This window comes from Arvicola amphibius, chromosome 7 (assembly GCF_903992535.2).
Source record: "Arvicola amphibius chromosome 7, mArvAmp1.2, whole genome shotgun sequence".
NCBI classification, from domain to species: Eukaryota; Metazoa; Chordata; class Mammalia; order Rodentia; family Cricetidae; genus Arvicola; species Arvicola amphibius.
The window spans coordinates 119785488-119809595 of record NC_052053.1 but is presented as its reverse complement, the minus strand read 5'-3'; the positions used below and the strand labels follow the sequence as shown (position 1 = coordinate 119809595).

The 24108-nt window shown below is 40.2% G+C and overlaps 1 protein-coding gene across 1 annotated transcript in view; it reads right to left on the bottom strand.

The window, feature by feature from the left end:
• Baz1a (bromodomain adjacent to zinc finger domain 1A) overlaps positions 1–24108 on the bottom strand; it is a 77575-nt gene that overhangs the window by 24630 nt on the left and 28837 nt on the right. Inside the window, 19 exon segments of the mRNA XM_038338135.2 lie at positions 55–220; positions 539–763; positions 890–985; positions 6119–6265; positions 7405–7543; positions 8472–8567; positions 9131–9297; positions 9939–10038; positions 11391–11479; positions 12701–12763; positions 12766–12835; positions 15356–15393; positions 15396–15442; positions 22655–22730; positions 22733–22755; positions 23877–23910; positions 23913–23949; positions 23951–23999; positions 24001–24018. Of these exon segments, the coding sequence (XP_038194063.1) occupies positions 55–220; positions 539–763; positions 890–985; positions 6119–6265; positions 7405–7543; positions 8472–8567; positions 9131–9297; positions 9939–10038; positions 11391–11479; positions 12701–12763; positions 12766–12835; positions 15356–15393; positions 15396–15442; positions 22655–22730; positions 22733–22755; positions 23877–23910; positions 23913–23949; positions 23951–23999; positions 24001–24018 (1680 nt within the window).

Genomic DNA, 24108 nt, shown 5'->3' with positions numbered 1-24108 from the left:
ACTCTGAGAACACCCCACAAGCTCTCAACACGCCAGTGAATGGGCACTGCTTACCGAGCAGCTGTGGCTTCTCGCTCTTTGCGGTGTTGTTCTGCCTTGAGCTCTCGGAATTCCTGCTTGGCCTGCCGTAATATATCAACGTAATCTTCAATGAAATCCCTAGTAGAAACTAGGGTCAGTAGCTTCCCACAGAGAGCATGCAGTATCTTCATTTTTTCTCCTGCCAAAATAGATAAATTCTGTGTTATCAATGAGAAGGAAAAAAAAGTGTTTGACAATTTCTAATTTGTACTCCTAATAAAGAACAAGGAGTAGCAGATGTGGTGGCACATTTGTTTAATGCCAACATCTGGGAGGCAGAGACAGGCAGATCTTTGTGAATTCAAGGTCAGCCAGGGCTACATAGTGAGATCCTGCCTCAAAATAAACAAACAAACCAACCAAAACCAAAGGATCCTACCAACAATGGACTGTTTTTTCTTATTTTCTTGCTGGGTAGGAAGGAACCATGTTAGAAAAATTCCAACTTGCAGTTTACCTGGTGTCAAATCATACACAGAAGTGCTGGACAGTTTTTTCACCAGACTAGGATTGCTCAGTCGCAGCTCCATGCAGGCATCGTCTGTAGCATCAAATCCCCCTCGTTTCTGATACCGGTACTTTGCATTTGCTGATGTTACATCAGCACCTGAAGCTAAGATGTGTAGTCTGAGGATTTCAGAAAGAGTGCAGCTATCAAGATCCAAGCTTTTCAAACTGCAGCCTATATTGTTAAAAATGAAACAGTCATTTAGAAAATAAACAATGAATATCCAGCAATGTAAATATACCTTTATAAATTAAAATAAAATGCCAAACAAAAATAAAATAAAATAAAGCCCACACATACCCTGGTGTAACTGTGGCCATGCAGCGGCCAAAGATGCAACTGCAGACAGTGCAGATTTTGTGGGGTCTACATCTTCATCCAAAGCCTCTGATAAATCTTTAAGGAAATAAATACTTTATTCTAGTGCAAAAATATTTGGGAAGAATGCCCTTTAAGACAATGAAGGAAACAGCAAACAGCTTAACATTCAGGGACCTCAGCAGAGCCAACGCCCATCACAGCATCATTCCCATCCTCTCGGCTCCACCAACAACAGATCCTGGAACACAGACTTTACACTAACATTTCCTTAGAGCACACAGAAGACAATTTCCAAAATACCAACAAGATGCACTTTCATATTCCAAAAATGGCAAATGTATTTTAGAATTAAAACAAATCCCTTTTTCAATGTAACTTTAGAAAGTCTACTTTGAAAGTTGAGTAAAGATAACCAGTCTTATAAACATCTTAAGATTGAATAACAAAGCATAGCTTGTAATCATCACAAAATAGGCCTAGAAAAAAAAAACTGAACTTTAAAAGCCAGCACTGCTATCAATTATTCATCCTTTTCATTAAAATTTCCTTACTGTCAATCTAAGAAACATGGGGACGATTTCTCTGTATTTTCTAAAGAATTACTTTAGCCTTGAAAACTGCTTAAGTTACAGCAGAACAAAAGAGCAAATCTACTGGTTCAATTGTATAAGCATCATGTAAACAATTCCTGCCAATTATAGTACACAGATAAAAAATTCAAGTGCCAACTATACCCCTCATGCTTGCCTGAAACAAGACCAAATAAACCAACTTGCCTGCTGTATTCCAGAACAGTGTTTACAAGCTATTCTAAGCAGCAGGCCATATTCTGGTTTTAGCACTGCCAGTAAGCAGTGCACATCCTTCAGACAAGCCAGTTAATCTGAGGGTGAGTCTAGAGAAGCAATTCTTAAGTTTTCTAATGAAATATTTATTAGAAGCTCAACATAAGAAGTCTTGTTAAAATGAGATGAGGAGAGAATTCTGCCCTTCCATCCTGTCACCTCTCCTGCACTCCACCATGACGCAAAAGCTAATCTGGCTCTGTGCTTCCAGAATATTCTAACATGTGATTCACTTAGCAAAATTTCAAGACTGATTAAATGAACATTAGAGAATGAAAAGTGGCCAATGTTTCAAAAAAAAAAAAAAAAGGCAACTCTGGGGTCAAATCTGATCACAATTACTGGTGAAGTAAAGATACAAAGCATAAACAGGACCACACAGAGTTCCCTGATTAAATTACTGCAAATGCCGAGCTCACACCTACCAGACCTAACCCATATGACAGACGATGTATTTTTCATACCAGGGAAATACAAGTCCTAGAATTTCACACACACACACACACACACACACACACACACACACACACACACACACATAGCCACAACAAATTTAACACTAGTAGGCACTATGACAACCCACATTACTGGACAGAGCCACACAAGTGTGCTAGATCTCCTTCTCAGAAGGTATTAATCACATCCAACATCTACCATTTATCTAGAGGAAATCAGAACAAAGGCTACTGAGACCTTAAGAAATGAACCATTAACAGAATGATTGTTTTTAATGTATTACATTAAAAATGATGTAAAAAATATGCATTTAAAAATTTATGAATGTATGTTCACCTTAGTGTACACCTGTGTACCATGTATGTACAAGTGCTGAAGGAAGTCAGACAGAAGAGGGGGGCCAGATGCCCTGATTGGAGTTACAGACAATTGTTAGCCTCTATGTGGGTGATGGGATTCAGACCAGGGTCCTCTGCAAGAGCAGCCAGTGCTGTTAGCTGCTGAGCCATCTTTTCCAGCTCAACAACATATACTCTTAAATTGTACGACCTACTTACTATATTGCACTCTAGAGAATTCTGAGCACCTCTTTAGAATTTTTTCAGTATCACCTGGCTGGACTGTATCCAGTAAACTGTACAAAGTAGTTATACTTATTTGACTGGGAGGGGGAATGGCAGTTTATGACAGGGTCTGTCTACGTAGTCCAAGCACTGAGCTTTGTAGACCAGGCTGACCTCGAATTCACAGAGATCCTCCCATCTCTTGCCTCCCAAGTGCTGGGATTTAAGGCTTATGCCACCACATCTAGCTTTACCAGATCATGTTTTAAAAATTTATTTAGTATATAGTGTTCTTGTTCTAATGGCATGTGTGCCTGCAGGCCAGAGGAGGGCACCAGATTTCATTACACACGGTTATAAGTCAACATGTGGTTGGAGGGAATTAAACTCAGGACCTCTGGAAGAACAGTCAATGGTCTTAACCTCTGAGCCATCTCTTCAACCCCTTACTAGACAGTTGTAGAAAGAGTCTAGCAGAAAGAGGCACATACTATTCCGACACTCAGTAGTAATGATATCCCAGAAAAAAAAAAACCTCACAACTTTTCTATTTAATGAGGATGCTCTTGTCCTCCAAAGAATGTGTGTGTGTGTGTGTGTGTATGTATGTATGTATGTATGTATGTAAAATCAAAGACAACAAACTAGCCATGGTAAAGCATGACTGTGATCCCAGCACATAAGACTGTGGAGCAGGTCAACCTTGACTACATAACAAGTTCAAGGCTAACATGGGTTACAAGGGATTCTATCTCAGAAGAGCAGCAACAGCAACAAAAACTGAAGGCAGAGATACAGGAACTGATATGGTTAGTGCACAAATTTTTAGAGATTTGATATAAAAACAAGGATCCCAAGGGCTAATGAAATTAGATATGGGAAATACTAAGAGGACAAATGGTTAGTCTTTTAACTTTGCTGTCTGTTTTGAGATAATACAATACGGTTACCATGGGGTTATAGATCAGACTGCCTGAATTGTCCATCACATCCTTATCAGCCATGTGTCTTTTAGTTACATCTCTGTTTCTCTGCATGCATGGGAAATGGAAAAAGTAATATCTTCCTTATTTGGGTGCTTTGAGTATAAAGTAACGCAATGACTTACACCACCCACTGTATCTGTGATTGGCAGTAAATAACCTTACTGAATTTGAGTTTTCTCACCACTATGTAAGATTCTATTTTTTTTCTGCTTAATTTCGTGTTTATTAGAAATACCTTCAAGTATTGCCTGCAGGAAATACCTTCTTGGTAAGATCAGTCAAAGTAGAAATTAATTCTATTCCAGTTTTCAGAAAGTCTGTAGAAATATTGAGACGGGAGGGAAAAAAGTCTCTTCTGGGACAGCTGCCATCACTGAACCGTATATCTAGTAATAACAGCAATGGGGAAGATGGGGGGAAATACCATGCTGTTTTCCAATTTCCAACATTTATATTTTCAAATGGAACCTTTATTTTGTATCGAGCATTTACCCAAAAACCAACTCTGTATTGTATTTCTATATCTGAGATTGTTCTGTATAGGAAGAGAGCTATAGGAAAGTATAGACCAGGGGTTGGAGAGAAGGCTCACAGTTAAGAGCACTAGTTGCTCTTCCAGAGGACCAGGATTCAATTCCCAGTACCCACATGACAGCTCACAACTGCCTGTAACTCCTGTTCGAGGGTACCTGACACCCATGGCAAAATACCAATGCACATAAAATAAAATACATAAAATAAAAATAGAACAACAACAAACTAACCCAATTCCTCCCTCTTGTCTATTCATTTTATATATATCAGACCAAGCAAATCCTTAATAGAAAAAACTGGCAACACAAACACACCAGCTTTCTATTTTTTCCTTGCATTAACAATTTTTTCCCATACCATTTCTTTCTCATTCTACTTCCTTTTTGAAAAAATTTTTTGCTTATTATTATTGTGTGTGTGTGTGTAGTGGTCAGAGGAAAACTTCTGTGGATGACGGTTCTGATTATGGGTCCAGTGCTGCTCATCAGGCCTGCACAGCAAGTGCTTTCATCTAACCCAGCTCATCTTAGCTAACTAAACTCACCTAAGCTATCGTGCTGGACCCACTTTTATTTTTGCCCTGGAGCTTCTAAAAGGGCAAAATAACATCTCTCTTAAAAGCTGGACTAAACACAGCTTTATGTATTGTGTTACCAACAACTATAAAATGTTACTGGCTAATACAACACAATGGCTATCTGACTATTTTCATTTGATTGACTTTATTACCTAAGATGAAAATGGAACTGCTAAAACAACCTTGATATGGAACATACCGTGATTAGCCTTAAGCTGCAGAATACATTTCAGTTCAACCCACACCATAAAGGCAGAAGGCAGAAGACATTAGTACATATTTACCAGTACCTTCTTGATCCATTCACTAGGCACAGAACTCAAACTATCCAGGGACAAAAAAAATCTACCAGACTAGAGGAAGTCTTATCTTTGTGTGCTGATGCTCTGCTGTTGAGATACCTCCCAGGATGACTTCCTAATGAAGATGTTCGCAAAACAGGCTGAAGCATTATTTAACCAAGCTCCTAGTCCATAATCGTGTGTGGCAGAATCCACAGAATATTACTCAGGAAGGCAAATCAGTACTGAGTTCGGTGTATTGCTGAGGATGACCCTGAGCAGCTTCTGATCCTCTTGCCTCTACCTCCCAAGTGCTGGCGTTATGGGTGTGCTCTCCCATGCCCGTTGTGAGGTAGTGTGAGACTAGGTAATCGCATCCACACACACTGTCTAAGTGGTAGAAATGGAGACAGCTTATTAAGAAAGTAAAAGAAAGTGTGCATCTGAGAATGGAAGTGGGCTAGACAGCCGGACCAATCCAGTACTTACGACTTCTGAGCATGTCTAGATGTTTTCCAAAGGTTTCCTACAAGAAAGCTTTGCTACGTTAACATACTCTATATGGACCTTGGGTATTTAAAAGCACAAAATTTCTATTCAAACTATCAAGGTAAAAACTTTTCCCCCAAATGTCAGTGTAAAAAGCGTCAGATCTACAATAAATAAAATTAGCAATAGTACTATAGTTGAAAGTAGTAATGAGAGTATAAGTTTTCCCAACACAGTCGGCGAGATGCTTCAAAATTACAAGGGGAAATGTGAACGGAACGAAACAAAAAGGGGGACAACTCGGGGGAAAGTGCCCCACAGGCCTCAGCGGCAGGCCGCACCAATGTGAAGTTTTAGAGACAACTGACACTACATTGCTAGCATCAGATAAACTGATAGCTGTATTTTCTAATAACCGTCAAACCCAGTGTCACTACAACGCTACTAGTTCAGCGAGCAACGGCTCTGAACTCTGACCTTTGGTGTCAGCATCTGTTATCTGCTCTTTGGCTACTTCCTCCTCTTCTTCAGCCATGGCCTGGAAGATTGCAGTCAGGAAGAAAAAAAGCAATTCACACAGTGGGCCTTCACTGTCATTTCCTACAAGAGCTTCCTCTAACACTTCTGCGAATAAAACGTTTAAAAGGAATTTAAAGTTCTGTCATGACTGAAAACAACTCCACTGGAAAATAATAAACAATCAACCAACATCAGCCTATGCAAGTGTTCTCCTAAGTGTCTGCTTATGAGAGTAGATCCACCTATTATCTAAACCAAAATAAATTATGATTTCAACAGAAAAATAAGTCAAAGTTGGTGTATTAAGAAACCCAAAATAGCCTTTCTGGACCAATATAACATCTACTTTAAAGCCGAGGCACAACTTTAACTACATTTAAAAACATTCAATTTTCGACGGATGTGGTGATATATGTTGCTAACGTTTGGAGGTAGGGGCAGGACTGCCACAGATGAAGGCAGATTATTCTACCCGAGTACACAGCAAGCTCTGAGCCAGCGAGAGCTATACAGTAATATTGTTTCAAAATCAAAATCAACAAGTATAAATAAAACAAATTGGTTATTATTGTCCCACTGTTCATGAGAGCTATGTGGGATGTTGTTTACTCAACAGTGCACAGAAGTAATTATCATTATTGTTTTAATCCTAATATTGTGTAGGTATTAAATGTTTCTTCTCTAATTTATTTTACCTAAAATGCTCTTAATTCATAAGGCATAATGCTTCAAACTTAGCCCATAAGGAGAAACTGAATAATCTAAAAACCCGATTGGTCAATGTATTCTTATTAAAGTAAGAATGAAAATACAATTCCATCTTGGAGGCTTTCTACATGCACCTTAGAAAAATTTATTAGATAAAAATTTAAAATTTGATTCAACCCCTTTTTATATTAAACTCTATTATAAATGTTTATACAATGTTTTTAAACACACAGGTAAATCAGTCTTAAATTGGAAGCAGACAATATGTCTTTAAACTCTCACATGCCATTCCTTACTCAGAAGCCGTCTAGTCTCCAGCCCTTGAGCTCTAGGCAGTCTACAGAGGTTCTCAGCCTAGCTAGAGGCTTGTGTTTCCTAGTGGGAGGTCCATGAGGAAAGTCTGCACACAAGGCATCTAACAACTAGTCAAGCCTTCATGGCTCCACTTCTAGGCACTCTCACTGCGATCAGATCACAGGGGAGTCTCTGAATGGCAGGGTAAACTGTAGTGTGGCAACAGGTGATTGAGTACTTGCCTAAGGATACTCCCTCAGGAAACTCATCTTGAAGATCAAAGAGTTCCCCAAATGCATGAAGGAACTCCAGCACCATCAGTGCATCACCAAAGATCTCAGGAGGTAGTCTAGTTTTCACTGGAGTTGGTTCCGGAAGTTCCTGCAAGGTTAAACAGTCCTTGTAACATTCGACAGGTGCAGGAAAGCTAAAGGGGTGCACAGCCTAACACACTCTACCTAGTAAAGCTGTCCACACCCCTGGTGCTCACCACACTTACTTAGGAATGCGGTCTCACTAAACCACAGTCCATAGGAAGGAACTAGGAGGAAAGGGCATTTCCTCTACTGAAAGGAACAGCCATAGGTGGAAGTGTCTCCTACTAAGTCTCCTATTAGAAAGATCTTCCACCACGCTCAGATTCTGAAGACAAACTGTGCAGGTATCGCCAATGTGAACCTTGTAATACAGAGGACAACTGACTACCTTCTGACTTAGAATGCTTCTGTATAAACTCAAGTGAATGAGAATTTTTAAATACTTTTAGATCATTTCCAAAAATAAACATAATTATTATTCTCTTACTCCCCAATAAACCTAAATGCATGCCTGGCTACAGCAGTTATTGTATGTCAGATACCATAAAGACTGACCAATTGTTTTGGCAGAACAGCCACCACTGTGAAATCATGCTATGAAAACAGCAACCCTGGAAAGCTAAGGATGAACATCTGTACAACAGGCTGTTTCATTTCAGTTAAATATGAGGAAAATGTACGTCTCAGCGAGGGTCTACTTACACCAGAGTGACACAGATGGAGGGGAGCCCCAGGCTGCCTGGACTACACAGTGACACCCATTGCACTGAAGAAAAAAATAATCCACCAAATTTTTTTTTTTTTTCTGAGCTAGTGTTTCAGTATGTAGACCAGGCTGGCCCCAAACTCACAGAAATGCACCCACCTGTCTCTGACTCCCCATTGCTGGATTAAATGCATGCATCACCATGCCCAGCTCAACCAAGCATTTTGGCAGCCAAGCCACACAGAACAAACTAAACACATCTGTGTCAGACACTGCACGTTCATACCTTAAGGTCATCACATTCCATATCTTCTCTGGGTTTGCTCCACTGCTTTAAGTACTCCATATATTTTCTCTTTTCTTCACGTAATTTCTCTCTTTCCTAACAAAAAAGGTTAATAAAAATCATTAGAAGACATTTATCAGTATCAACAGACCCCCGAGAACAGTTAATAAACACTGAAGCCGGGAAGTTCGCTAGTAGTTGCCCAGTAAGTCACAAATCCTGGGCTGGATCCTCAACACCACATAAAACAAGGCTTGGTGGCATACATTTGTAATTCCAGTACCTGGGGGACACAGGCAGGAATTCAAGGCCGTCCTTGGCACTGAGCAAATGTGGGGCTAGCCTAGGTTACATGTCTCAAAAACAAACAAACAAAATCCTCTGGAACTGTAATTACATACAGATGATTGTGAATGACTGATGAGCTGCCATGATTGTGAAGTAGACAGGAATGTGTTGACCCTTAAAACAGTCATTACATTTTCTGACGCAGAAGAGAGATAAACAATTTTTTAAATCAGTGTTCTATGCACAGACTCAGAAGAAGTGTGAATGAAGATGGTTAAAAACATTTAATTTAAAAAAATCAGCCATGCACTTAAATATGAAAATTTATATTACAGGTAAGAATTACATCTTACACAGACGCCAATGAATACCTTTTCTCTCTCTATTTTAAGTCGCTCCTTTTCTTCTTTTTTCTTTAGTCGCTCTTCTTCTACAATTTTCTTCAGTTCTTCCCTCTTTTTCTCCTTATCTTCCTTTTCTTTTTTTCTTGCTTCCAAAGCATCTGCTTTTTCTCGCTTTAGTTTAGCCTTTTCAAAAGCTGTGGGGAAGGTCAAATTTAAAACTGTATACAGACAAAAAACCGACATTCGGCTTTTTTTTAATCTAACAAAAGAGGTTCTAAAATAATTTAGGTTAAATTACATCAGTGGCGACTCCAGCTCTTGAAGAGCTAGTAGATAACTGATTAAACAATAAGCTACCCACACCAGAACAAACGTATCCTGCCTTTGAAAGCAAAGACACTAGAACACATACAAAGAACGACAATCAAATAATCCACTTGTTAGGATACGGAACCACAGCCCCTCCCAATCCAAATGGATTCATCTAGAACTCTCATGTGAACAAGGTTCAGATGCACACTCAAGCTGGAAGGCAGTTTTGTAAAGGCTATATATAGAGAACTCAGATACAATGGCCTCCAACAGCTTCTAAATCCTGAAATCACTTTAGCTCAATCTAGCTTTAAGCAGTCTACTTAGGAATATGGTATACTTTGAAGAGATGATAAGTCTCATTTAGAAAAAAAAAAGGCAGTTATCTGGAGGGAAGAGGCTTAAAATTCTAAAACTAAATAAAGATAGATATATCATTCAGAAATATTCCTCACTTGGGCCCAGAGAAATAAACATTCTTTCTTGTCCTTAAATAGGGTTTAGGAGATATGTTAAAACTCACCAAGTGCCTTCATTTCTTCTTGTTTCAAAAGCTTGTCTCTTTCTTTAGTGGCTTTGCTCCGATAACTTGTAATAGTCTGTTTACTAACAATGTGGTCTTCCTAAAAAACAAACCAAGAAACAAGTGGTAAATCACAAATGACATAAATTGGTGGTCGGTCTGCCAAGTTCTCCCAAAAGCCCCTACCAGGACTTGTGGGTGTGCCACAGTGATAGAGTCCTGCCTAACACAAAGCACCCCAAACCCTGGGATCGATGGTCAGCATAGCAACAAACAAAACAAAACATACCCTTCTCTCTCTCTCTCTCTTTCTTTCTTTTTTTTGAGACAGGGTTTTTCTGTGTAACAACAACCTCGACTATCCTGGAACTCACAGAGATTCACCTGCTTCTACCTCCCAAGTGCTGAGATTAAATGTGTGTGCTGCTACCACCTGGCCAGTTATACCTTTTCAAAATACTAAAATGAGTTCTTAATCTGCTATAAATGCACATTTAATAATTCTAATCGTAGTAATATATATATAGTCAATTCCCAAACTTACATGAATTAGAAAATTAACTGAAAATATATATTTCAAGAGCCATATCTATCTATCTATCTATCTATCTATCTATCTATCTATCTATCTATCTATATTAGAAACATTCTTAAGATTACTTTATAAACTAGATGATACAAACATCAAATATGAACGACATATCAGAACGATTGGTCAGTATTAAGCAATATCAAATATTTATTTCATTTTGGAACAGGATTCTTGCTCAGTAGCTCTTTGCTGGCCTGGAACTTTCTATATAAGCCGAGCTGCCTTGGACTTGCTGTGATCATCCTGCCTCTCTCCCTTGCACCACACCCAGCTCCTTAATATGCATGTATTGCTTTATACTATAATCTAACAAAACATACAATTCATTTTAATATTTGAGTACCGGCTATGCACTAGGCCAGTGCTAAATCACAGTGATAAACAAGACAGACCTGGTCCCTTTCCTCATGGATATATTATCTAGGAAGTCAGATCTTAAGAAGTAAAATACGAGAACTGTTTTAACAGCTAAAGTTCAACATTCTAAGAGAATACCTTTCAAATCTCAAAATTTGGCTAAATCCCAAAGTGGAAATTGCAAACAGCCGAGAAAGATAATTACAACTGAACCAGAGTTGGGAAATAAAAGTAACTAACTGGTCACTATGTTGAAGATTATCTGAAGAAAGTTTTCACCCGCAAGGACACAGAGAGTACGGGAAGAGTGACAAGGGTAGCTACACTTCCTGTGTCCCTCAGACGAGCATCAGAGGTACGGAAGCTGGCTTGTAAACCACTGCTTCACCACAGCCTCTAGTCAACAGGGAAGAGCGGACCAGCACATACAGACGAGGGTAAGAGAAAATAAAAACAAGGAAGACAGCCCAGGACCTGGAGAACCCCAACAGTGTTCCTCCCACCGCTGGAGAGCTGCACACATTAGTTTTGCTCGCTCTCACACTTCCAGGGTTGGGAAATGACAGTGGCCTGACAAGGAAAACTCTTATTGCTGAAAGGAATAAAGGCAAGTTGGGGAGTCAGCACAGAATTTTGACACAGTTTTCATCTTACACTGACCTTCCCTTTCCACTCTGAAATTCCTTAGAGAAGATTTACCTTGCATTCTAGGTCTCCTCATTATATACCTTGAGACAGCAGTAAATTGCTATTTGCTTGGATTTAGGCTACCTCTTATTATTTAAAGTCTATTAAATTATTATTAGTTAAAGTCTATTTTCAGTAACTACGTAAGCAAACTGGAATATTATTATAAAAAAGATACTAGAACCATTCTATTTACAAATTGCAGCCTCAAAAATAACATATTCTGCCCTTACTGCTCATTTTATCTCTCTGTATATTTACAGATCTGCCATGCTACAGGAACTACAAAGACTGCAAATGAAAAGCCCCGAGTCTCTCATAACTGTGTTCATACCTCAAGTAGACTTCCCACCTTTTGCCCTATGCTGAGTGTCTTAGTCACTGTTCTAGGCAGGAAACATGGCAGCAAGCAGACAGGACTCTGGAGAAGTAGCTGAGAGCTATGTCCAGATCCACAGGCACTGACCTGGCCTGGGCTTTGGAAACCTTAGTCACCACTCCCTGAGGACTGAACATTCACATACTGAGCCTATGGGGCCGCTCTTATTCTAAACCCACACCGAGAACTCTTCTGTGCCACTTCAAGTCTTTCTTCAAGTTCCTCTAGTCAGAATTGCTCTGATACTTCAATCTTACAGCTTATCCTGAGTTTTTCATCCATTTGTTTTTCCCTAGTAATTGCCCTATACTTTGGTATAAAATATGTCTCCTGAGAATGTTTAATCCCACACTGGAAACTTCACAAATCTTAATGTTGAGCAGTTGTCAAGAAAGCATACATTCAGCCGGGCGGTGGTGGTGCACGCCTTTTAATCCCCAGCACTGGGAGGCAGGGCAGGGCAGATCTCTGTGAGTTCGAGGCTAGCCTGGTCTACAAGAGCTAGTTCCAGGACAGGCTCCAAAGCTACAGAGAAAACCCTGTCTCAAAAACCAAAAACCAAAAAACCAAAAAAAAAAAAAAAAAAAAAAAAAAAAACCAAACCCAAACAAAAAACAAAAACAAAAACAAAAAACAAAAAAACAGTCATTCTTACAGGGTATAGGTGTAACAGGAACCAAGCATGTCCTTGATTATAAGTGGTGTTTTATTAACAGCTAAAGGGTCGTTTGGCCTTTTCTCACCTACCTGACCCAAGAGATAATCGTTTGGGAGGTCTTCCTCTTCTTCTGTTAGCAGGACTGAAGATAATGTAGGTGGATCATCAGGGAAGAAATAAGAAAAATCTTGCTCTGCTATGTTGTATGTTGAAAGAGATGATGCATTCATAAAAAACACACAGGGTATAGGAACAACACATCAGTGGACTGATACAGCATGCTTCAAATGTCATGTGACCACTATTAAAGCTGTTAAAAATTAAACCATTATGTAGTTGATTTATGTAGTCTCTTTTACTTTAAATAATTCAGAGAGATAACCAACCAGAAAGGAAACAATAGTTCATCATGAACTGAATATTGTGACACATGCCTGTAATCCCAGCATTTGCAAGGTAGGACAAGAGGATCAGTTTCAAGGTCATTCTCAGCTGAGTACAGTAAGGTCCACTTACATGAGACTCAGTCTAACAAAACCAAACCACCATATCAGAAAATATCAATAAAGTTTCTACAGATTTCAATACTAAAAACTATTTCAATATAATCTGGCTTTTTTATATTAATTTTTAATACTGGTGTGTGTGTGAGTGTACCTTGAGGGCAGGCACCTCACTGGATTCCTCCTGGAGCTGGAGTTCGGCAGTTGTAAATACCCAGTGTGCATTGCTGGAAACAAACTCGGGTCCTCTGCAAGAGCAGTAATTAGCTCTTAACAATGAACCATCTCTATAGAGCACTATTTTGTTTGAATCTTGCTTTGTCTCAGTTTTTCTGGTCTTTATTCACTATGTACCTCTAACTAGCCTTGACTTGCTATTTAGACTAGGTTGGACTTTGAATTCAGGCATTAGCCTGCCCTTCTCCCTCCTGAGTGCTGAAATTACAGGCACGCACTACCATTCCTGGCTATAGTCAAGTCATACACTTGACATATTTAAAAAACCCCTGTGTTTTGTTTTTGCTTAGCACATAATTACATATTACTTATAAAACATAATATAATGCTTCAATACAGTCCAGATTAATCTCTCATGTGTAATTCCTCTGCCTCAGTCTTCTCAGTAGGATTACTCCCACCTAGCTCCCAGTAATCTGTCTCAGCCATTCTTCTAAACTACTGAACATTTGGATTATTTTCAGGATCTGGACAATGACTTAAGTTATTTATTCATGTATGTATATATTGGTTTTTCGAGACAGAGTTTTCTGTAGCTTTGGAGCCTGTCTTGGAACTTGCTCTATAGACTTGCCTCAGTTTGAGGCTGGCCTCGAACTCAGAGAGCTCTCTGTCTCTGCATTCAAGTGCTGGGATTAAAGGTGTATGCCACCACTGCCAAGCATAAAGTTTTTTTTTAAAGATTTATTTATTATGTATACAGTGTTCTGCCTGCACGTATCCCTGCACCCAGAAGAGGGCACCAGATCTCATTACAGAGGGCTGTGAGCCACCATGTGGTTGCTGGGAATTGAACTCAGGACCTCTAGAAGAGTAGTCAGAGCTGTTTAACCTGAGTCATCTCTCCAGCCTGACTTAATTCGGTTTTAATGGACAGATTATAATTTTTTTTAATTTTTTATGGGTTATTTAACTTTATTTTATGTGCATTGGTGTGAAGGTGTCAGATCCCCTAGAACTGGATTTTCAGACAGTTGTGAGCTGCCATGTGGGTGCTGGGAACTGAACTTGGGTCCTCGGGAAGAGCAGTCAGTGCTCTTAACCACTGAGCCATCTCTCCAGCCCCAAGATTATAATTTTTTATCTCAAAGAAAAAGCCATTCACAGAGTTTCAGGAAAGCAAAGCTACAAAAACTGTTGATATTAACAAAGCAAGAAGAGTTCTACTAGACAATTTGTATATTTTATTGGTAGAACACAGGCTTGATTCTGACCATTCTAGTAACTCAGGAGCCCACCACATTTCACACTGGACTCTACTAGGACACTCACTTGCCATCCTACCGTTGAGTACGCAGACTCCACACGAGCAGCAGAGTGGTTTCTTCTTGAATGCAGGATGATTTAAATAGTTCACATTAAAAAAAATCAATTTTTACCATTTTTGACTTTTTATTTAATGCACAATAGAAGGTCTCTAAAATCTTGATTTTCAGGGCTGTGGATGCAGTTCAGTTGCTAAGTGCTTGCTCAGCATGCATGAAGCCCTAAATTCAAACCCCACTCCACATTACGTATACACACCTGTAACAGCACTTAGGGAGAGGGCTGGAGGGTCGTAAGTTTAAGGCCAGTCTCTGGTACACACAGCTTTATTTTCCCTCTAATCTAATATATACTGGCTTAGTATTGGCCTAGGCGCCTTTGATTAGCTCTCTGACTCAGCATTTGTTTAGCATTATTCTGATTTCATCTCTTCTCTGTAAGGCAGATCCACGCCGTCAGAAAGAAGTTAACTCATGACGCAGGCTTTTCGACTTCTCCGCATGTTTTCACCTGACTCAGTTGACCATCTATATAATTTAAAAGTGGCAGTAACTGAGCCACCTAAACATTCTAAAAACAATACTTAATTCAACAAAAATACATTTAAAAGGACTAAAAATTAGTTCCTCAGATAAAATGAGAGCTATTTTAGCCATCTTTGAAATATTTTGGCGATGTTACGAATTTATAGCACTATACAATTGCTATTTTTATCTTTCCTGTTCACTATTTTCATTACCTTAATTTAATGATTCCATCTTGTGGTTCACAGTGTGTTTCAGAAAAAGCTTTAGTTTATCACGAGAAAATAGGTGTTTTCTCCGACTGATGGAGGAAAAAGGGTAGAATTAGTACACGTGATTTAGAACTCCATAATCACTATAAATTTAAATATGGCCTAAATTTTTTTTTAACCTTTACTGATTATTTGTGGATTTCACAACGTACATTCTGATCCCATGTATCTCCTGGTCCCTCAAACTGGCCCTCTGTCTTTGCAACCTCTTCTCCCACCCCTCCCCCCAAAAAAACAAATTTAGAAGAAAAACCAAACATCAAACAAAACAAAGCAAAGAAAAAAAAAAAAAAAAGAGAACAACCGTGTCCTGAAAGCTGCAGTGTGGGCTGCTGAGTCACAGTTTACCCTAAGTCCACTCATCCTTACTTCAAGTCAAAACATGACTTTTAAGCCCAGGAAAGGACTTACACAGGGGAGAATACTCATCCTCTAAAGGAACTTAGCAGACCTTATTAGAAACTCTACAGACAGGGAATATGCCAGAACTTAGAAAACCTGTGCGCATCAATTATAAAAAGCCTACTACAAAAACAGTTTATGTATTTGTTGTTTAAAATACAAATAAGGAGCTGGGCGGTGGTGGCGCACGCCCTTAATCCCAGCACTCGGGAGGCAAAGAGGCAGGCGGATCTCTGTGAGTTCGAGGCCAGCCTGGTCTACAAGAGCTAGTTCCAGGACAGGCTCTAAAAAAGCTGCAGAGAAACCCTGTCTCGAAAAAAACCAAAAAAAAAAAAAAAAAAAAAAAAAGAGAAAAAAAAGAAAAAAAAAAAATACAAATAAGGCCGGGCAGTGGTGGAGCATGCTTTAATCCCAGCATTCAAGTGGCAGAGGCAGGCACTCTTGAGGCCAGTCTGGTCTACAAGAGCTAGTTCCAGGACAGGCTCCAAGCTACAGAAAAAACCGTCTCGAAAATAAAACAAACAAAACAAAACAAAAAAACCACAGGAAAGTAGGAAAGTTTTACTATTTTAAAAGTCAAGATTGGCAAGAGCACTGACCGTTCCTCCAGGTCTAACCCAGTACCTGCACCGCAGCACAGTTGCTACTACAGTTCCAGTGGACTCTGGCACCCTCTCATGCACAGCAGGCAAAATATCAATGCACAAAAAACTAAAATGCTTTAAAAAACAACAGGAAAAGGAAAAAAATTAAAATTGAAGCTGGGTGATGGTGGCGCACGCCTTTACTCCCAGCATTCGGGAGGCAGACAGGTGGATCTCTGAGTTGGAGGCCAGCCTGTCTACAGAGTAAGTTCCAGAACAGGCTTCAAACTACAGAGAAACCCTGTCTCTAAAAACAAAACAAACAAAAAAACAAAATCAAAACTGACAGAAAATTAAAACAAAATGATTAGTTAAGACTAATCAATAATTCACATGGATACTAAGCCAAAGTGAATCGCGATCTTAACAAAATTAAAGCCCTTTGTATTTAAACCTCATACAACAGTCAAATAATTAGATAAAAATTAAAGTGAATTAAGTTTCAAGCAAACAATTTAATTTTCCTTTGGCATTTTCTTCATAAAGCAACAACAGCAGCAATGAGTGCGCACATACACACACAAACCAAAACAGTCAAAACCCTAAAGGACAACAACCCTGGGTAAAATGTTTAAAACGTGTCATTAAATTCAGTGCCTGTCTTTCATGCAAAAACAAAGTTTCCAGTCGATAAACCTTACTGGAGGCGAATGCAGGCCCTCTCAAACCCTGAACTCATTCAGTTCCCGGCCTTTAAGGTTTTTTTTTTTCTGCTGCCGCCTCAGAACTGCGGAGGCAGCTGGCAAACAGAAGGCAGTAACTTGTTGGTAACGAGCAAAACTGACTCCTGAAGTCTGCCACTGTGTGATACGGTACTAGTAGCCACATATGGCTCTTTTTATAAATACACTAAAAAAATCAGTGCCTCATTTTTACTGTTACATTTTCAAAGGGTTTGATAGCATAAATGGCAATAAGCTATCACAGGTCAAGCACATGTGGCATTTTCACTAACAAGGGAAGTCTGTTTGTTACTACTCTAGGGTAGGCAGTCTCCACAGGAATACTGCCATCTCAGCGAACAAACAGCAATCTGAAGCTAACAAGCCCTGCGAGCTAGAGGCTAGAGAGATGTGTTAGTGGTTTAGAGTGCTGGCTGCCCTGCAGAAAGCCTGGGTTCTCAGCACCACACTGCAGCCCACAACTCTAACCCAGTTCCCAGAGATCTGGTTGCCATATCTGACCTCTTTGGGCACCAGACATGCACACAGTACACATATACACGTAATGATGAAAACATTCATACACACAATATAAAAAATTATTCTAAAAGTTAAAAAAACTTCAAGAGCTGTACATTATTTCGCTGCTTGATTGTCAGCATAAATTTCCTTCTCTGTAATCTCTAGCTCATCACAAAGAATATGAAAAAGAAATAAGCCAATGGGGATAATCAAAGTCTAATAGATTCATAAACCAGAAGCACAAAAGTAAAGAGAAAATGAACAGTGTCAAAGAGGAGACAAAACGTAACAGCTGCAGTGAGAACTAAAAGCAAAGGAGAAGAGCAATGGTGAGCAAGGGAACGTGCGTGCCCCCCCCCACATTCGTGACCAGCCATACCTGACTGGACCTCAGACCCTCAAAACATTAAATCCCATTAACAATGAAACGAATACTCTTAAAATCGCCTAGCAAATACGTTCCACCTGCTGACACTGCTACACAACAGGGATAGCTACAGAGTTCATCCTAGAGAAACCACAAGCGAGCTCTAAAACTAAAAAACTAAATTAAAAAACTTAACACAAGCAAGTTTATGATTTTGTGAGCTAGCTGCTGGGATTGCACGTGGCCCACTGGCTGCAGACGGGACGTACCTGCCTAGATCTAAACTAATGATGGGACTGCCAAACAGACCAACCAGACACCTCTACTGTACTCACAGAATATATCTGGGCTGGTGGACATGCTTCAGCAGGTAACACACTTGATGCCAGCCTGATGACCTAATTTTGATCCCTGGAATTCAATATGGCAGAATTGACTCCTACAAGGCTGCCCTTTGACTTCCATATGTGCACATGTGCACGCGGACACACACACAAAATGTTTATTTTTAAAGAAAGTGGTATTTCAAGTTGGACGTGGTGGTGCACATCTTTAATGCCAACACTGGGAGGCAGAGGCAGGTGGATCTGTGAGTTTAAAACCAACCTGGCTGGCCAGGAACTCATCTAGAACTCATCCAGGATAGCCAAGGACGACAAAGAGAAAACTCTGTATCTTTTCTCTGTCTCTCTCTCTCTCTCTCTCTCTCTCTCTCTCACACACACACACATCCCCAAAGAGAAAAAAGTGGTACCTCTCACTCAGGATTTACCTAATGTATCACTTTTCTTAGATTATCTGAGGTAAGGATGGGGCAACAAAGGAAATGAGTGAGAACAATAAAAATTATTTTATAGCAAGTGTCAATTGTCAGATGACAAGAAGCATACTGAAAGTCAACAATGGGGTTTCCAAACTATATCAATGTTACCTAGAGCCAGTTATTTTATATATTAAGTATTCATTATCCTCTTTCTTCAGATTGAAGTCTTTTTGACTAGGGCTTCAGCAGAGCAGGAAATAATAAAAAGATGCTAAATAAAATTGTTTTAAAATTTTTAAAAGCTACATAAAAAGGAAACCATTAATCAACACAGTAAAGTAGCACCTGCAGAATGGAAGAAAACTTTTTGCAAAGTGATTATCTGACTCTTATAACAAATTATCTACAATACATAAAGAATTCAAAAATGAAAACACTCTCGCTGAAGATGTAATTCAGCCACCAAAGTGCTCACCACACAGATTGTGGGCTGAGTTTAATCCAAGGAATTTACAAATGCAGGGCTGTAGTGCTGTAGTGCAACATGTAATCTTGGCGAGGGACGGCAGAGTCAGGAGTATCCCTGGGATCTTGGAAGGCTAGCTAACCTAGGTAATCAACCAATCAGCCCCCCGGTTCCCAAGAGAAAGCTCATCTCAAAAGCCAAATGGGAGCAGCTGCTAAGATGGCTGCTGTGGAGCAGAAGAAAAGGCGGACTCAGCAAGTCCACCTACCGCAGCAGGACCCGGACCAATGCTGGAACGCCCTAGGGGCAGCTGATGCAGTTGTGCAGCGTCCTACAGAGGCAACGCCCTGACTGGCAACCAGTGCCTGAAGCAGCACTCCCTACTCAAGGGCCAGAGAAAGGCCAGGAGGAGGCGCCGCCCATAGGCTGAGGTGGTGAAGACCCACCAGAGCACTTGATCGCCCTGCCAGAGATGGGAGGGAGCAACGTGGGCGTGTACAACGGCAAAACCTTCCACCAGGTGGAAATCAAACCAGGCGAGTTCTCAATCCCCTACCACCCATGAAGGACAAGCTAGCCCCAGCACCAGTGCCACCCTCCTCTCACTTAATCTCCCTCAACTAGCCGTGCCAATAAAAAATCATGTCTTAAAAATAAAAGCAAAATGGGGGAGGTGAGATCATGTAGAGGCGCTCGAAAGCAAGCATAACAACCAAGTTTGATTCCCAGAACCCACATGGTAGTAAGAAAATAACCCACTCCCTGACGCCCCCACAACCACAATAGCACGGTCCGCAGGGCGAGCAGTGCTGCTTGACAAAGTTCCATTATTTTTGACATTGCAGACCACACTTCTCCAGCACTTTTCACTTTCATTTTTAATGATTCTCAATATTAATGCTTTCCTTTTGGGAAATTTTGTGGGGACTTTGGTAAAGAATAAAAATGTGTACAAAGGGGGCTGGAGAGGATGCTCGGGGTTAAGAGCAACTGCTCTTCTAGACCATATGGCCCTCCACAACTGTAACTCCTAGGACTGACACCCTCACCCAGACACACGAGTGCACAAACACCAATGCAATTAAAAATAGGCCTCTCTAAACAAAATAATTCTTTGGGGAGAAAACCTCAATACCACCAGAAAATTCTAACCCTTGTATCCTTCTAATTACACCAAGAACAGGAAAGGTTGGAGATTTACTACACACCATCTGATCTCAAGGTGATGAACATGCCTACAATTCAGATCCAGAGCCTGAGCTATTAAAGGCAAGAGTTCAGTTAATAAATACATAGAAATAAGAAGGGAAAATAACAAGACATAAGGACCTTCCCTTTTGGGAGTGGTCTATATAGTAAGACTAAGAAATTGCAGGATAGTGTCTCCAGTCCCTAGGAGGCTTGAGGAAAGTTCCTGCCTATGATACAGCAGTCTACTCATCTCTAGCAAGAGGAACTTGTTGCCCTTTGACTATTGTCAAGGTCAAAGGCCAGCTTCCTCAACTTACTGACATCAAGTCACACCAGCTCACAAGCCCTTCTCCCTTTTTATCCCCTGTTGTAGCTATACAGTATAAAAAGTGTAGTCTTTCCAATTAAAGCTGCTCACAGACATCCCAATTCATCGTCTCCTCCCTCTCTTCCCCCACTGACCCCATATGTCCTCTTTGGGACATGAATTCCCCTGCCCAAGCAGGTCTTCAGTGCCTAAGCACTCAGCATGTGCACACATGCACACACACACACACACAACACACACACACACACACACGTAATAAAGAACTACTGACAGCTGCATAATCAGGAAAGAACACACCAACTGGTTGTTCAATGCCAAATCGTCAGCCCACAAGTTACATTATATGATTCAACAAAGTTATATTTAGGAATATATATGTATATACCTGTATGTGTAGAATGAAAATTAGTAGAAAAAGCGACCATTAATTTGAAGGCCAAGTGGAGAGTGGTGTATGGGAGGTATGTTTGGAAGGAGACGGGGGGAAGGAAGAAATGTTGCAATTATAATCTTAAAAAGATAATACTAAAAAGCAAGAGTAGAGAAGGCTTCTGAGGAATGACACCCTAAGTTGACTTCTGGCCTCCACATACACACAAGTACACACCCCCACGCCTACACCCCTACACAAGCTAAAAAAATACAATGTACAATACACAAGTCACTGAATTAATCAGTTCTTGAAGAAATACAAATGGTTAATAAACATGAAAAAATGTTCAGCATCCTTGACTATCATGACAATGTGTATTAAAACTACATCAAGGTCCTATTCATCCAAGAAAATATTGCTACCATCAAGAAAGCAAAGCAAAACAAAATGGGCTGGAGAGAGAGGGTTCAGCGGTTAAGGAAATGCGCTGTTCTTGCTAGGGCCCAGGTTTGGTTGCCAGTACTCAGGTCAAGTGGCACACAGCTGCCTGTAATTCCAGTTTCAGGGTGATCTAACACCTCTGGTAACCATGAGCACCCACAGTCATGTGCACATACCCCCACACAGACACACATAATTATAAGTAAGTGTTTGAAAACAGAATGCACCGGCAGTTGTGGTGCTACACTCTTTAAGCACAGGCGGGCAGATCTCTGAGTTTGCGTGCAAGACCAGGCTGGTTTCCATAGGGAGTTCCAGGCCTGCCAGAACTACACAGTGAGACCCTGCTCCCCACCCAAAAACAACCACCACATCCCCCCCAAAACAAAACAAACACTAGTGAACATGGGGGAAAGAGCCCACATACACTGTCAACGGTGGCGTAATTTAGAAAGACCAGCATGTGAAGGAAAGATGGCATGCGACAGAGCTCAGGTGGAGGGCTTCTGATGGGGGAAAGGTGAATGGGAAAAGAGGGGAGACCAGCCTCTGGGGACAGGAGTGGCAGAAGAGAAGAGGGAGAGACAGACAGACAGGCAGAAAGAGGGAGAAATGGCAGGTGGGCAGGTCCTTTTAAAAGGAAACATAGTGAATGTGTGCAGGAGGTGCTCTTAGTGGCTCCAGCTGAGGACGTGTACCTCAAGGTTGAGCCAGTACAGATACCTGAATACTAACAGATGGGAACATGAATTGCTGAAACCACTTAAGTAGAAGGGGACTATTTGGGAAGAGGAAGGGAACCAGTGTGGGCAGCGAGAGAGAACAGCGAGATGAGCACAGCTAATATGATGTATACTCGTACTTCATGTAACAGACAGCCTACTAACAAAGTCCTTAACTCATTAGCTTGGAAATGACTCAGACTTAGTTACTAATTCAAACCAGGGGCTCAGGTTCATTTTATTACTGCTTTAAATATATAAACGTACACTGAATTTTAAAATAGCATCAATTATTTGCAACATTATCCACTTGTTTAGTTATTTCTCATTTAGATACCTATAAAAAAAATTGAGTGTTACCTGATTTGTGTTGCTTTTACGATAGCAGACTCATACATTTCCTTTTTAGTGGGCTGCACCTTGTACCTGAATAATAAGGATCGACTGCATCTTTTTTCTTCCTAAAAGAAGAGGGGACAGACCCAAATCAGTTAATCATTTCAAAACATCTTAAAACTTCATTCTTTGTACACTGTAGTAACAGGATCTTTCTTTTTCTTTTTTTCTTTTGAAGCAGGGTCTCACTATAACTCCCAGATGGCCTTGAACTCACTGAGAACAAGCTGCCTCTGCCTCCAAGTACTGTGATTGAAGATAAACTCTACACCAGCCATAATACAATCTTATGTGGTTTTATTTGAACTAACGTTTTTGTAAGTTAGATAGCATTTCACACTGTATTAGCTAATAATAAGTACTACTTATTAATTTTCCAGCTACTTTATTCACTCAAGGGAATTTTATTGAATGCATAATTAAAATGCCTACTAAGATTCAATCATGCCCTTGTAGTGTTTTCGCTAATCAATGTGAAATGCCTATCCAATATTTAAAAATGTTATATATATTCACACACACAGATAGATAGGGTCTCAGATGATTTGGCTGGCTTTGAGCTCATTCCGTAGTTGAAGTAACTTTTAACTCCCGGCTTTGCTTTCACCTTCCCAGTGTTAGATTACAGGCATGTGCCACCACTTCCAGTTTATGTGTGGTGGGAATTGAACATGCATGCTAGTAAGTAAGTATTCTACCAACTGAGCTATATACCCAGTCTCTATGTCAGAAAACTTGGAGGGAAGAAGAAATGAGGAAAAAGAAAGGAAAAGTGGGCATAGTGGCTCGCTGTGTGTAATCCCAGCAATTGGGAACTAGGAGGCATAAGGATCAGAAATTCAACATCATTCTTAGCTATATAGAAAGTTGCAAGCTAGCCTGGACACCTCAAAAGGACAAGGTCTCATTATGTAGCCCTTGGCTAACTACTCACTATACAGTCCAAGTTGGTCTCAAACTCAGAGATCTGCCTACCTCTGCCTCCCAAAGGCATGGACCCAGCAAGTAAACTGTTCTTAAGCAGCTAAGCAGAGTTAACCAGGTCTACATTTTACATCTACCATCCATGTTGAAATGTATTATTTATGGACGGTATACACATTATGACTATAAAAGGAGAAGCCGGAAAAGAGAAACAATGCAATAGACAACCACCAATCTGACCGCTAAGTCACAAACTACTTACCCCTGCTGAAAAGAGCTGCTTTGTGTTTCTGAATATCGCTGTCACTGATGACAATAGTCTCTCCGTCAACACTGACTCATGTGTCCATTAGCAAAACCATTTTGATGTAAGGGAGGGAGGATCCAAGATTCTACACTGCAGCCTAGAATGAACACAATCACAAAATACAAGTCACCTGACATTTTATAACACAACACTCAGAAGTCTGCTATTCGAATAACTCGGTATGTAC